We start from the raw sequence: 16,182 nt of genomic DNA on the forward strand, positions 1-16,182 counted from the left end.
AGTTAGCGGAACGGAGCCTAAATATATTAGGAGTAAAATGCAGATTAAAAAATGATTAAATATTTAAATATTGCACAAGTTTGAACAGTACCATCGAGTCCAGATCTTGAACAATCGTACAGTTGTATCTTCATCTGGCAGAACCGTTTTTCCTGGGTCTGGCAAAAGCATCGAGCCAAAATACATCCTTTTATTTAATTGGTTTTTTTAATCATTATTTAATTGGTTTTCACTCCTTTTTTTCCTTCTCATAATCACATTTCTTTTTTGTCCTGTTGCAATGTGAAATTATAAAATTATTTTTTTCATTTGTATACTCTTTCATACAAGAAAGGGCAGTGTTATAAATTACCTTCCATTTATATACTACTCTCTTCGTCCAGATTTAATTGTCCCTAATTATATTCTAACTTGCTAAAAAAAGGATTATATTTTTGAATCCGTAATAAATTCATATCGAATATGAATTTTATTTGATAGATCTTAATTAGTTTAATAATACAATATTTTCAAAATCATATAAAACATTATAAATTGAAAGATACGGAGTATAATTGATTGAAAAATGACACGAATTTCAAAAAAGAACTATTAAATCCAGCCGGAGGAAGTAGTATTTCATGCTTGTAAGGGCAATGTTATAGGACAAAAAAAGAAAGTGTAATTATTATTAAAAAATACTATGAAAATCACTAGTATTTTTTTTTCAAAAAGCCTTGCAACACAATTGCCTCCGGAGGCTCATAAAAAACAATATCCAGAGCCGATCGATGTACTTAAATAACCCATGTACATTGAACGACTGCAATTATGTGCCTATGTCCGGAGTTTTGTTCTAAAGTTGTGTCCATAATCCATACCCCATAGCATTGTTTATTTTTTCTTTCGAAAAAATACATGCATCTGATTTCAAGTTTAGGAGTACTTGCAATTTATTTTATTTTATTTTCCCTCCTTGAATCCTCTTCACAGAAAAAAGCCTCCACTTTTTTTTTTCTTTTTTTTCTTTTCTCTGCAAATCCTCCATTCTCTCCTCTCTCTCTCTCTCCAAATGATCTGATGCATTCGTCAAAACCTCTTCCGCCATTTGTGAATCTACCATAGCTCCGTCTTTCTCTCTCTCTCTCTCTCTCCCTCTGAAATGGACAGTCTCCCCGAAGATTCTCCCGAGACGTCCCAACCAGCCTCCGTCTTTAACGACGACGACCAGCGTCTCTACACTGTCCCCTACAGGTACCCTCTCTCTCTCTCTCTCACTCATTTCCCAATTCTCTCTCCTCACTGACCTCCTCAATCACTCAGCATTTCAAATCTAAACACAAAACCGAAAAAATCCGAATTGTATATGCACGGGATTCAACGGTCAAACTTAGGGTTTATATTTCCTTCGGCTTAGAAATTTGATAATTTGGATTGTTGTGCATTGCAAATCTCAACGAGAAAAGTGGAAATTCGAATTGTCAAATGCATTGGAGTCAATGGTCAAACTTAGGGTTTGTTTGAGGATCTTAGGGAAAAGAAAGGAAGATAAGGGAAAATTAAACAAAAATCTCTCTCCCGAAAAAGCAAAACAATGATTTGAGCACGAACCCCAAGCGGTTGGACTGGTGGTCTTGTCCTGTGAATTTGGGACTTGCTACCTCCTAAGGTCTCCGGTTTGATTCCCCTGGCCAATAACTCTTGGGGCCACCTCAGCTCCACGTGCAACCGTATGAAACAGTTGTGAGAGTTGTGGGAGGGGCTGTAGGGATTAGTCTGAGGTGCGCGGAAGCTGGCTTGGGACACCATGCATTACCAAAAACAAAAAAAAAATCAAAAGTTTTGAGCATAGTGAACTTTTTTCCTACATTTTCCTCACAATTTCTTTCTTAATAATTTTCTCTTCCTTTCGTTTTCGTCTCCTTTCCACATGTTCCAAACAGTTTCAGGTCTACATTTCCTTGGGTTTTGAAACTTGATAATTAACTGGGATTGGTTTGTGTAAAATGTAGGTGGTGGAAAGAGGCCAAAGACTCATGTTTACCGCTTGATTCAGATGGGAGGAGAGGGGTTTTGTACACGGGGACACCGGCGACTTCGTACTATGCGGGGCCGATGAAGATAATAAACAACATATTCAACTCGGATCTCGTGTTCAATCTGAGGAGAGAGAGTGATTCTGTGCAGAATAATGAGAATGGTGAAGTTGGGATCTCGGGTCGGGACTATGCACTGGTTCCTGGGGAAATGTGGCTGGAGGCACTTAAATGGTCGGTGCTTTTTGAATGTGTTGTAATTTTTGCTACATTGTTTTCCGCATACATCCAATAGCCATTGCCAAGTAGTATCTGCGGCTCCTAAATGATTAGTGTTTAGTTTTGCAAAATGGTTTTCCGAGTTTATGGAATAGCTAATGCCATAGTAAATATCAGAGGCACTTTAATGATTAGTGTTTTAGATCGTGTTCTAGTAGTTTCTGTGAAATGGGTTTTTCAAATTATCGAATAGCCAATGGCATAGTAATTGTGGAGGCCTTGCGTAATGAATTGGGTTTTTGAGTGAGATACGCAATAACATCCTTGGTTCTTCGATGTGATTTTTCTTGAGATTCGTTAGTTCTTTCCATGATTTAAGTAGATAGTTCTTAACTTTCCGTCCTTTTATAACTTATTTTGGATGTTTTTGTGACTCCTCACAATTTGCTTGAAGTGCCATTCTTCCTTGTTGGAAAAATCATTATTTCTTTCTAATCCATAGAATTGGTACACGCACAACTGTATTGTTGCACTTTGAAAGTTGTGAACTGAGTTAACACAAGCACGATATCTTTCAATGTTTTCATTCCATTTTCATTGAAGTTTTCGTAGATATTGGATATAATAGATTATGATTTGTTTTTAAGAAGGTTAATGTCTGTTCTTTATGAAAATGCTCTCTAGAAGATGATCCAAACACTTGCTTCCATGTTTTGTTTGAGGGTTTTGGGTATAGAAGTGGTAGTACTAATTGGTACATTGTTTTTGTTACGTCTGATCTAGATGGTTTTATCTAACAGAATAAAAAAGACAAAGAAAAAAGAGTATGCCTTTGGATGCAGGTTATTAGATTTGTTTTGTCCTTAGAAAGTTCGTTGATCTCTCTTCAACTGGTAATATTCTCCTGCTGCATGTAGGCATAGTGACTCTAAAGCTGCATTGAAGAATGGTAGAAGCTTTTCTGCTGCAGAAGATGATATGGCGGATGTCTACCCGTTACAACTTAGGCTCTCTGTTTTACGAGAAACGAACTCTCTTGGAGTAAAAATAAGCAAAAAGGTGATAGTATTCGTCTAAGTTTTCCTTCTGTTTATGTTTTATGGGAGATGTGGTTCATTATGATGGCTATGACTCTATCTGCTTCTAGCATGGAATATATTTACCTTGTCATTGCAAGCTTATATCTGTTTCATGTTTTCATTCGACATTTTCAGACTTCTCATCTTGGTCTTCTTATGGAATTTGTGAATTTGAATTACATAAAGCACTATCTGACACAAGTGTTAAGTGCCACAGTTAATATGGGTAATCTTAATTGTAATGAACAGCTGGATAATATTTGTGGTTAATGGAGTATAATATATTATGAGTTCTTGGATGTCAATTCCACATGAATGGAAGGAACACTATTTTCCTGTATTAGATGCTGTGAATCCTTGATTTTGAAGTCTAGAGCTGTACATTGCCAAAGTTTCAGTGTAGCAATGTAAGATGAGTAAAAGTACAACTGGCGTCTAGATCTCAAGTCTCACGGCCATCTTCACATGACGAGACTTCCTTTGGGCCACATTCATGGTATTTGTGCATTCATATAATCTCCAGTAGGCCGCATGGAAACTTATAGATGAGGGAAGACAAGGAGGGGGTTGCCCATGAGAGAGGGTGTTAGTGGTTAACCTTTTCTATAAATTGTTAGTACAATTTCATGGAAGTTTAAGGAGGGGGTTGGCAATGAAGTTTGTTAGCACTATTTCATTTTTTGTCCAACATACGTGACAAAGGATTTCTATTAACTATGCAAATATCGGGTCAGGCCGCATAATAATGCGGTAGCTATTGTTACATGTGCGGAACCTTGTTCACAATGTTGCATTGGATGTTACATGTAAAAAACTTTTCCTTGTTTAATAGCTAAAATGGAGGTCGTGCTTAACAGATATTTGGTTTCTCAGCGTATGGATCAGTTGTCCACATTTGTTTGATTCCATTCTTTTCCATATGCTGAAGAGCATTTATTGCATAACTTTTTCAGGACAATTCAGTCGAGCGCTTCAGAAGAGCCTGCAAGCTTTTCAATGTTGAGTCTGAGCAAGTAGGCACTCAATTATTTTCTGTTACTTTTGTGACGCTTATATTAATTACTATACGCCGCAGTAGTTACTATGGCTTTAATCTAGTATTTTCATTTCGAAAAGCATTGTGCAATTTTTGGAGGAAGCGGATGCTTTCTAAATTCTAGCTTCTGCTTTAATGCAGTTGCGCATTTGGGATTTTTCTAGGCGGACAACCCTATTTTTCTCTAATGACAAAAATAAGTTTGCAAAAGACACTCAATGGCAATCTGAGCAGGAGGTAAGTGGTAGATGTGCGCGATAAGTTTCTTGTTTTCGCTTTCTCACAATTCTTATTAGGGATTTGCCTCTGCTTATCATTCTTGGGCTATTGAAAACTGAAAAAGCTGTCTTTGGCAATTACTCCCTCTGTCCCAAAATGTGTCTGGTCCGCAAAACGAGGACTCGAAAATAATGAATTTCTTTCAATAAAAAATTCAAATTCTTTTCATAAATTACAAGAACTCATCGATATCTAATGAATTGTTGAAAAAAATTTCAAGTTTTCTTACAAAAGTTGTATTAAATTTACTTCCTCGTTTTGCGGATCTGACAAACATTATGGGACCGAGGGAGTACAATTACTGTGTCCCTAAACTTCCATACTCGTATTATGCTAATCTGGTGGTGCAGAACTATATTTCTGTTGGCTATAACTCGTTTGCTTTGGCATGTTTTTTCTTGGAGGTACCAAACAAAGGCTATTGTGGTATAGCACTTAAATTAACTTCCAGCCTGTATATCGTTGAAATGTGCAAACTAATTTCACTAGATTGGTATTAATGATCCTTCAAGGATGCATGGGCACGGGCTAGATTGGATATACGGGCGAAGAATTGCCTCGTCTAGATTATATCTTTATTCTTCAATGCTTGCAGTGGAAAGTGCATCCTTCAAGGCTGTTTAAGAGAGAGTCATTTGACAATTTCCAAATCATTATTAATGTATCTAGATACATCTCGCTCTCCTGAGAATATGACAATTTCCAAATCTTTGATTGGAAAGTGCAATGATTCTTGAAGGCCCTAGATCTACTTCATCAGCCTCAGTAACCAGAATATTGTGGACGTGAGTCCTGTTAACTGCATTTCGCAGCAAAATAAGCCGAGTCATTTGACATGGCGGCTTGCTAAAACTGATAATATGCTAAGGGTCAAGGGGATAAGAGAAGTGAGACTTGAAAGGCCGGTCAATCCTTTTCCTTAGAACCGCGAGAACTTGATATCGGTTGGTTGGCATTTCGGTACAACAAGAAGGAGTTTACTATGGTCAGTGCAGTGAGATTTGTGGAACATAGCACTCTTCAATTGATACGCTGTTGGTTCCCTGCTGAATTTTAAACCTTGTCCTTGGAGATTGTTTGATGCCATAAGTTACCTTGTTCAGCATGTTCACCTGTATAAGGTCAATTGAGGTATGAGCCAAGAAAATTGTAAAAGAAGCACTTGCAGCCTCATCCCTTTGGGTATCTATCTTGAACATGGAGGGACAGAAAAACAAACAAATTGGTGCACTACAAAAACATAATTGAGTTCACATGTGCAACCTTAATTGGGGAACAACTATTTGGAGATAACAGGAGTACAGAACCCATGATGTCCCATGGTCAAAGTGGTCCTTCCATGTTTGCTACATACAGGAGAGAGCTTTGACATAGTCAGGGGCAAGCTACTGTATCTGGATCTTTCATAATTCAGAATGTTGCAATTCATGACACGATTCTCAACTCAATTTTTTTCCTGATTCAAAAAATTAGAATGGCAATTGACTAAAGGTTTCTCAGTTTGCGTTTAAAGTATTTATGTATTACATATATCAAGCACAAGATTGTTATAGACGTATAACATGGTGTCTGTTCTTGGTACTAAATTAGTTTTCATCATTGTATTTACTGTCATATGAATGCATGGGGACTTATGGTTCTTCCCTTTTTGTTTGTCTGTGTACAGATTCTCCTTGAGTTGCAAGTTTATGGGTTGTCAGATTTCAATAGAAGTAAAGATATGAAGAAAGATGATATTACAGGTCTTCTTCAGAATGGCACTAAGTTCATGATGAATGGTGGCACTGCCAAATCGAACTGTAGTTTTGTTTGGGGCAATACACAAGCCTCTTGTGGAGGCCCAGGTGAATCTGGTTCTTTGGGCTTGACAGGATTACAAAACCTTGGGAACACATGTTTCATGAACAGTGCTCTTCAGTGTTTGGTGCACACACCAAAGCTTGTGGACTACTTTCTTGGAGATTACAGTGCAGGAATAAATCATGACAACCCATTAGGCATGGATGTATGTTATCAACTGTTTATCGTACACCATGTTTCTGCGTGGATCTTTCTCTTCAATATCTTCTTATTTTTTTTACAAGTCCTTTCTTTGGATTATTTTCTATGTCGGAAATTGGATTCTTTTTTCCTCACAACCACAGTAGCTCCGGTAATTCAGAACCTTTATTTCCTGGGGTGTTCAATCCATTCTCTTGGAACAACCACCTTCTGAAGTCTGTGTATGTAACTTGATCAGGGAGAGATTGCTTTAGCATTTGGAGATTTGTTGCGGAAGTTATGGGCACCTGGAGCAACTCCAGTAGCTCCAAGGATGTTCAAATCAAAACTTGCCCGGTTTGCTCCTCAATTCAGTGGCTTTAATCAACATGATTCGCAAGTTAGTGTTCTCTTCGTTGGAAATGTATTAGTTCTGCTTCTTTTTGTGGTATGGAACTGAAGAATGTTTTCTGTAGGAACTTCTTGCTTTTCTATTGGATGGGCTCCATGAAGATTTGAATCGTGTAAAATGCAAACCTTATGTAGAAGCCAAGGATGGGGATGGCCGGCAGGATGAAGAAGTAGCCGATGAATATTGGCAGAATCATCTTGTTCGCAATGACTCCATTATTGTTGATGTTTGTCAAGTAAGTAACATTTTCCAGGTTCCTCCATATTACTTTTCTGGAGTGGAGTCTTATGTTGTACACTGACCCATTGGTTAGATAACTTAGATGTATACATGAAACTTACAGAGCCTGAGCATGTTGATTTCCTGTTCTTAACGATCCAGGTTTTTGAAATCTTTTTTGAAGTTGTTATATGCTCTGGTTTCTTGTTTTCCTCTGCCCAGAATGGAAAAAATTAACATTCTAGTTTCATAAATTTATATCAACATATAGCGCCTAAGTTTCGAAGTTATATTTGCGCACGAAGTTTAAAACCTTTTGGAGCCTTGGAGGTGGTGTCGTATCTATAGGTCTTAAAATGATCAATTTTGTCCTGCATGATCAGGAAGTTTCAAATTAGCTAATTGTAGCAGCTTAGATGGATTCCCACAATAATCACTGATGCTGAAAATGATGATCACTGATTGCTGCTGAAAATCTCTACCAGGTTGACACGCAATAACAGCCTTTTTACCTCGTATTGCATTGGTGATCCTTTTACATTGTAGGCCAAAAGAAGTTTTCTTCTTGATTCTAATGAGAAAGCTCATGCTGTCAGGTGACTCAGGTGTAAAACAGTTTACCTTTGTTAGCCAAAGACTAGATCTGTACCCTGGACATCAGTCACAGCATCTTAAATCAACTGGGGCAATGCTGTGTAGGTGATAAAAAGATATCCCCATTTCAGATTCTTAGTAAGGGACAGATTCATGCTTTGAAACTTCATAGTGACATGGAAATGCTAGAGGCAACTTCAGATTGGGATGGTTATTGTTGAATCAATGAGAATGAATGTCAAATGTAAATTCAGAAGTGGGGATCCATTAGGAATGGTGGACTATATTTAACTTCACTTTTTTTCTCTCTCCCTTGCTCACTGATGTAACTTGAAAACTCACAAAACACATAAATTGTAGCATATTTTATCTAAATGATATTTTCGAGCACGTTAAGAATAGGAAGAAGGGTAGAGAAAGGGAGAAAAAAGCAGTGTTCTAAATGGCGGCCGCCTAGGCGCTTGGAGGTGCCCTACCGCCACGCCAATAGCCCTTGGCATTTGATTTGGCGCCCAGGGAGGTTTGGCGGCCGCCTAGGCTGTCTTGGCGGCGGCGGCGGCGTCTTTGGAGGCCTAAAAAAATATATATAAAAAATAATACGCGGGAGGTGAGCGAAGCCCTGCTACTTATTGTCTTATTCAACTTATTTGCTAGTTGCTACTACTTAATTTCATTTGGGTTTGTACTTTAAAGTTTGAACTTGCATTATGGATACATGAAATTTTGTTTGATTGGATAATGGTTTGTTAAAAAAAGAAAAATCCGCCGAATTGCTTGGCGCCGCCTAGGCGGCTTGGCGCTTGGAGGTGGGTCTCCGCCCGACTACCACCAAGCGCCATTTAGAACATTGGAAAAAAGCCTAGAGGTCACTAGGGGCTTTAAATGGTGAATACACAAGGAGAATAGAGGGAGAAACAAAGGGGAGGAAACCCTAGATTTCTTGGGGGCCTTGATCCACGTGGAGAAGAAGAAAGTGGGGAGCAGGGTGAGGGACGCGTGGAGTTGTAGCCCAATAATCGACGGAGGGTTTCTTACATCTTGACTGCTGCTTTACAATGACACAACTTGAAATCTTAAAAACCTGGAAGTAAAAAATATAAAATAAGTATTGTAGTCAACTAAAACAACAATTTCGGCCTTATTTTAGAATCAGATTTTGTCAGACCCCTCTTGTTGGGGAAAACACTTAGTTGAGTTAAGAGGTCTTGATTCCTTGAAATCTTAAAAAAAAAGAAAAAAGAAAAAGAAAAACCTTGTGTCATAATCTAATCTACTTTAGAGAGCAAATGTCTTTGATAGCGTTTAGGCTTCCTAAGTTAATTGAACACGCAAAACACAATGCTTCAAATAAGTAACTTCTTCCTTACATGACTTCTATCAAACATGTAGTCGCAACTTTCTCGTAGGGATTTTATCTGACGTTTCCCTTTCGATAATGTCTCATGGTTTAGCCTATGGGGCTCTTGATCTGATACCAAGCTGAAAACTCGCAAAACAAGAAATTAACTACTGTAGATATTTTGGTAAATAAATTCATTTTGAGCACATCAGAGAGAAGACTGAAGGGTAGAGCAACAGTGAAAGGCTACAGTTTACTAGTGGGTTGAATCCATAAGGAGAATTGAGTTAGAAGAAAGACAGGACGGGGGTGGGGGTGGGGGTGGGGGTGGGGGTTGGTTCGGGAAGGGGGAGATCCACAGAGTGTAGCCCAATAACCATCTTAGGTTTTCTCACATTGTTTTTTGCTGCTCACAATTGCACAATTCATTCTAAAAGCAGATTACATAACTAGTCCTAGTACTCAAACAAAATAACAATTCAGGCTGTCTGTAGAACAGAAAACGAGTGTTAAGCATTCAGCAGATTACAGTGTAGTGTGTTTAAAGTCTAAAAGGAAGCCGAATGCTACCATTATGAGAAGGTCAAGAATAGGTGGCTGCTACATACTCTGATGATAAACTTTTCACCATTATTGATTAGTTTGCTATTGATCAAGTTCCATCAAGGACGGAGCTAGAGGGGGCCCAAGGGTTGCCTTGGTCACCCTCAAGTATCTAGTAATTATTATGCTACCCTAGAATTTTGAAAATATTGTAGAATTCTTGTTGCCTTTCTCATCCGTGAGGATTCCTTTAAAATATTGCATGACTTAAACTTATTTTCTGTTTGACAAAACCTTAAATTCTAACACTTCACTAATTTTCATAATATTTTTGTAAAAATATCATTTTTTTAGAAGTAACTTCTCTTTATTATTATTATTATTTTTTTTGATAAGTAACTTCTCTTTCTTCTTAGACCTTAGTTGTACTTTCATTGGCCACCTCAATGTGTAATTCCTGGCTTTGTCCGTGATTGGCATTGCAGGGTCAGTATAGGTCCACATTAGTCTGTCCGGTTTGCCGAAAGGTCTCCGTTACGTTTGATCCGTTCATGTATCTTTCATTACCTCTACCATCAACAACAATGCGGACAATGACTTTGACGGTGATGAGCACTGATGGAAATGCTCCACCATCTCCATTTACAGTTGCTGTGCCAAAGCAGGGAAAGTTTGAAGATCTTACTCAGGCATTGAGCACTGCATGTTCATTAGGGGTTGATGAGACCCTTTTGGTGACCGAGGTGTACTGTCGTAACTGGATCTTTTTCTAAGACTATAAATGGCTTGGATGCCCATTACGTTGGACCAGTGTTACTGTTATCTATTCATCATCTTACCCTCTCTCTTTTTTGAGCTCTTTTCAGATATACAACAATCGCATCATACGCTATCTGGGGGAGCCGGGTGATTCATTATCCTTAATCAGAGATGATGACCAACTGGTTGCGTATCGCTTACCAAAAGATGCTGATAATATGCCAACGGTTGTATTTATGCATCAGCATGTGGAAGAGTAAGTTCAATGTGTTTTTTCAGTTTGATTATCTTTTCAGTGTGTGTTTCGTTTGCAGTCTGATCGACATGTCTATGCTATGCAAAGTACCTATGAAGCACCAACATGCCTAACTAGTCACGGTATTGATGTTGGACACGTTAGGACACGCGCATCGCTAGTTTGTCCAGTGCCGTGGCATGCCCAATTAGAAGTTTCCATTAATCGTGGACACATGGGTACGCTTAGCGGACACGTCAAGGACACACTTAGAGACACGTTTTTCTTAATTTAGACACTGGGTATATTTATAACTTTTAAAACTTATTTTGGAGGTCGAGTAATTGAAAAATAGAAGATAACAAGTACAAAATAAGAAAAAAAAATCAACTTGATTAAACCCTTGTTTAATACATACCTCTAAATTGGAAGGGGTAAGAATTGCAATTTACAATACTAGTTAGATAGTTTCAGGATACAACATTCATATAAAAATCAATTAAAGAAATGATTCATTAATTTGTATAAATATTTTTCTTACGTGTCCCCCACCATGTCTTCGCTGATGCTCTTTGCGTGGCTAATTCCCTTCAACATTTCATCTTTGTTCTTTACTAGTCTTTTAAGTTAGAATATACATTTGAAAAAACTCTCATGTAAAAAAGAACCAAGGAAAAACGAAACCGAATGTGAAATCTCTAACAAAAATTGTTGTCAGGCCTTTTATCTGCGGGAAGCTGACATCCAACTGGAAGGCATTTGGGATTCCTCTCGTAGCAAGTTCCAAATTTGTAAATGGATCGGATATCCGTGATATGTATCTAAAATTACTCAAAGCATTTTTAATTCCCCCTGAAGATTCTGTAGATGTTGACGATGACATAGAGAGAACTGTATCTGAAGAACTAACAGAGGTAGAGGATTCCATAACACCTGGTTTAGATGGAGCTGCAGAAGTCGCTAATGGAAACAAGTTTAGCACAGATTCTGATGATGATGATGATGATTTGGAGTTTTACATAACAGATGAGAAGGGAACAATCAGGGACTCAAGAATTGCAATGAATGAGCCAGTACCGTCCACGCCTGGGAGGTTGATTGTGCTGGTGTGTTGGCCAGCTAAAATGGTTAAGCAATACAAGACACGCCTTCCTAGCTCATTACCACAGATTTTCAAGTTTGATTTCTTTGCAAAAAGACCTCAAGAATCTGTTTCTCTATATAAATGCCTGGAAGCTTTCTTGACGGAGGAGCCTCTTGGACCAGAAGACATGTGGTCAGTGTGTATATTATTAGCTTTCTTCTTTCAAAATATTGATCTGGAAATATTACTGCCTTCTTAGCAGGTTGCATTCTTTATCAGACATGCTTACTGGAGCCAAAACAATATTTTCAAAAGTGCATTCCTTTTTTATTTTTATTCATTTATGTTTCCTTTAATAACCTTGTCAGACCAAATTTTCAATGCTGCCACCAGTTTTTTTGACCAATTGATAGTCATACATTTCATACTCAAGTATATATCCAATTTACTGGAGAAGGTTTACAGACAAAACATCTCAAAAAGGAAAGTATTTTTGTGGGCCATAGTAAGTACCATTTGGTGATATAGTTCGTCAATTGTGACACTCAAGAGTAAGGCTTCTGGAGAGTATAATCCTTGACCAACTTTCCTTTGTTATAAAGATGGATTTCTTTTTCTTTCTTCCTGCATTAAGGTCCGCATTCATATGAGACTTAGCTTTATTGATATTATTCCATACAATGCATTTGGCACGTACCTAATGACTTCTTATGCCTCATTAGGTGTGATTCTGCGTTGATGTTCTTTCTCAAACTTCCAGCGTCTTGGTCCATAACTAAGTCTCTTGATTCTTGTTTTATAAAAATGAAACACTACAGAACAAGAAAATCTTCTGTTCTGTTTTCTATAAATGATTTTAATTTGATCTTTTTCTTTTTCTTTCTTTCTGGACCTTCCTCATTTCCTGTCTTGATTTGTACAGACTGTGGTTTATAGATTTTTTTTTTGGTGCTTTGAAAATGTATAGATGTGATGCAGTTTTTGCCACTCCTGCAAATTTTTGTCCATCACAAATTCTCTTCTGATGTTGACAAAACTTTGTCCTGTTTTTATGGGTTTCCTGAGATGTGTATTCTAATTAGTGTTCTAAACGGAGGCCGCCTAGGCGCTTGGAGGTACCTTGCCGCCACGCCAATACCCCTTGGCGTTTGATTTGGCCCCCCCAGGGAGGTTTGGCGGTGTTTGGCGGCGGCCTTGGCGGCGGTCTTAGCGGGCCTTGGCGGCATCATCGACGTCTTTGGAGGCCTTTGGCGGCCTAAAATGTATAGTATTAAACTAATGTAGATCAAGTTTTGGAAGGGTATGGAGGAGAAGAGTTGAAGAAAGGAGATGAACTTTTAACTTGGCATTAGGGATCTCCGATCTCGTTTATTTCTACTTATTGTCTTATTCAACTTATTTGCTAGTTGCTACTACTTAATTTCATTTGGGTTTGTACATTAAACTTTGCATTTTGGTTATGTAGAACTTTGAACTTGTATTATGGATACATAGAATATAGTTTGATTGGATAATGGTTTGTTAAAATAAAAAAATAAAAATGCCGAATTGCTTGGCGGCGCCTAGGCGGCTTGGCGCTTGGAGGTGGGTCTCCGCCCTACTAGCGCCAAGCGCCATTTAGAACATTGATTCTAATTCGTGAGTTCCTGAGATGTGTATTCTAATTTGTGATCTCAGGTACTGTCCTGGCTGCAAACAGCATCGTCAAGCAAGCAAGAAGTTAGATCTTTGGAGACTGCCTGAGATTTTTGTTATTCATTTAAAGAGGTTCTCATACAGCAGATTTTTGAAGAACAAGCTGGAGACCTATGTTGACTTTCCTGTCCATGATCTTGATTTGTCAACATACATTGCTCACAGGAATAGCACATCATGTAATCGCTATGTGCTTTATGCAGTTAGTAATCACTATGGAAGCATGGGAGGGGGTCATTATACTGCATTCATCCGTGTAAGTGGTGCTTTTTCTTACTTATTTTTCCTTCTGTTTCAAGTCCCTGTGCCACAGTGCACCAAAAGCTACAACAGAGGATGGATTGGATTTTAAATACTATCAAAGTGTCACTAAAATTCAAAAAGAAAAAAGAAAAGAAAAACAACAATAGGCACGTGAAGCAAGTCCAACTCTATTATTCAGTAAGAGGCCATCAATTGAAATACAAAATATATTTTGCCATAAGTTGATGCTAGAGTGAAAATAAGGGCATCCCATTCTTTTGCTTCTAGCCTACAAAAGGCTTGATTCTTTGGGCTTGATCCATTGCCTGGCTAAAGTGGCCTCCCCGCGTTCTAGGATGCAGTTCTTTCCCGGAAAACTGCCCATAAGTCCATTTGTAATGACCCACCTGCCTCGCCCCACATCGTCCAGTCACATTCTCTCCGTTGGCATGGTGTAACTCTTGGCGCTGTACTACTACATACGCACTGGCTTGTACAGATTCTTGAGATGACTTCCACCACATAGACCATGGTTGTGCTCTCATACCCTTGTATTGAACCACCTGGCCCACTAACCTATGGAAGGGACCAAACATTGCTCAAAAGGTTAAGCCCAAGTTTAGTAGAAAGAAGGTGATCCATTGTGATTTACTCATCTCGTTGCCCACCGGTGGGACGGTAGGATATTGCACCTTTAGTCTTTGCCATCCCACCATTTTATTGCTTGTGGTTATAGGACATTTCCGTTTGCACTGAGATGTACGTCTTGTGGCATTTTTAGTATTTCTAGACTTCCAAAACGGACTTGAAAAATAAAGTTGCAAGGCCGTAACACTTGGATCAGGCTGAGGTGCGATGGTTGTTTCTTTGTTTAACACATTTTACTTTCTATTTATTTATGCATGCGAACTTATTTATATTCAAATGATTGTTTAATTCTGTTTACTCTGTGTAGCATGGGGCTGATCGATGGTATGACTTCGATGACAGCCATGTTTCGCCAATCAGCGAAGACAGGATAAAAACCTCAGCGGCTTATGTTCTTTTCTATAGAAGAGTTGCTGATAGCTAACATCACTTTAGGGTTATTAAAGTTGTTGAGGGGTGGCTTCCTTCTTTTTACCAGGGTAGTCTTAGAAGAACAGTACTAAAGGTATAGCATTTTTTGATGCATCTGCATTGTCTAGTTTTGAATCATATTAGTTCCCGGTACGGATGAGATAGAAAGGAAGATTTTGAGCAATGTGTTGTGTTTTCAGTTTTCACATCTACTTGACCTAAAATGGCTGCCAAATTGGTGTCATGGTCTCTGTAACAAAACCACAACCGAAGAGTTGAGATTCAATTTTCATACGCAATAGTGTCTTTTACTTCTGGAACTCTGTGTAAGGCTAGTTTCTTCAACCTTTCTGTTGTAGTACTGGAATAGTCTGATAGGTTCTGCTTGCTTCCCCTGTGCAAGCGTATTTCTTTGATTTCTTGAGTATAACCAAGCCAAATCAAATCGAGCCTCGTGTTCCAATCAATTGGGGTCAGCTACATAAATCTTATTTCTCGAGTATCTTTGGCGAATTTTGTTTACCGATTTTTTTTTTTTGGAATTCGATTATGCTGCTTTATTGTTGCTCATGGATTGCAGTGGGTGCCTAGATTGTTGCCCTGTAGTGGTTTACCCAAAACATTTACCCATATTGTAACGCCCCCAATTTTGGGTAGCATTAAAAGGGAAATTTTATTGAAACTTCAAAATAGAGTCTGGCTCTTTATTACATTATAACTCTCACAAGAGTACTTTTATTACACAAGGAAGGGAAACTAGGGTCCCTAACTACAGCTCCATTTGCTCTTCTATTCCAGCCAGCTCTTCGGCTCTGAAAGCCTCCAAGGTGTAAAGTTCTCCCTGTTTATTTACAAGGTCTGACACATTATACCGGCGTCGCCACCAATATAATATGTCAGGGTCACCAAAGGTAACACCGTGAGCTACTGGAGCTCAATAGGATAAACCGTACCCATTATTAACCCATAACTTACAACCAGTAAATCATATACGACAAATAGTAACAATCACACATCCACATTCGCTATTCAAACTATCGTTAGTGTCCATGATTTTTTTAGTTTCTCCTACGCGACTCATCGTAGACCGTGTCATCATTTTTCATATACCAATTCATCATTTCCAAAAACATTTTCAACACACCCAACTTCGGTTCCGTCGTTCCGGGTTTCCGAGTATCCTCACAATGGTTCCGCCGCACCGGGTTTCTATTGGCACACAAAACTTGCATTGGCTCCTCTCCGCGGATAACCAAGCCACATTACCAATGAGGCTACTACGTCCGGCCCCATTGGCAATCTTCACAATGGGCTAACAAGTCCGGCCACATTGAGGTTTTCACAAATCTACGCAATGGGCTACCAAGTTCGGCCACATTGTGGGTTTTCATT

The 16,182-nt window shown here is 38.6% G+C and overlaps 1 protein-coding gene across 2 annotated transcripts; it reads left to right on the forward strand.

Moving 5' to 3' along the window:
• Positions 1–986: 986 nt before the first annotated feature.
• LOC131312463 (ubiquitin carboxyl-terminal hydrolase 8) lies at positions 987–15,110 on the forward strand. 2 transcript variants are annotated; one of them, XM_058340214.1, is made up of 13 exons: positions 987–1,233; positions 1,992–2,249; positions 3,152–3,293; positions 4,267–4,326; positions 4,491–4,586; positions 6,295–6,633; positions 6,868–7,008; positions 7,085–7,255; positions 10,201–10,458; positions 10,582–10,730; positions 11,428–11,985; positions 13,471–13,744; positions 14,687–15,110. In XM_058340214.1, the coding sequence occupies exons 1-13, from the start codon at positions 1,142–1,144 to the stop codon at positions 14,801–14,803; spliced, it is 2,655 nt and encodes an 884-aa protein (XP_058196197.1). In that variant the 5' UTR covers positions 987–1,141; the 3' UTR covers positions 14,804–15,110. The 2 variants fall into 2 exon arrangements, with proteins under 2 accessions (XP_058196197.1, XP_058196198.1); XM_058340215.1 differs by lacking the exon at positions 987–1,233 and adding an exon at positions 3,018–3,076 and having other exon boundaries at positions 2,151–2,249.
• Positions 15,111–16,182: the final 1,072 nt, after the last annotated feature.

The sequence above is a fragment of the Rhododendron vialii genome, chromosome 13a, assembly GCF_030253575.1.
Source record: "Rhododendron vialii isolate Sample 1 chromosome 13a, ASM3025357v1".
NCBI classification, from domain to species: Eukaryota; Viridiplantae; Streptophyta; class Magnoliopsida; order Ericales; family Ericaceae; genus Rhododendron; species Rhododendron vialii.

Coding starts and splice junctions, on each gene's coding strand:
- LOC131312463 (XM_058340214.1), top strand. CDS start 1,142: ATGGACAGTCTCCCCGAAGATTCTCCCGAGACGTCCCAACCAGCCTCC. Junction 10,459..10,581: donor AGACCCTTTTGGTGACCGAG/GTGTACTGTCGT, acceptor AGCTCTTTTCAG/ATATACAACAATCGCATCAT. Junction 13,745..14,686: donor ATTATACTGCATTCATCCGT/GTAAGTGGTGCT, acceptor TACTCTGTGTAG/CATGGGGCTGATCGATGGTA.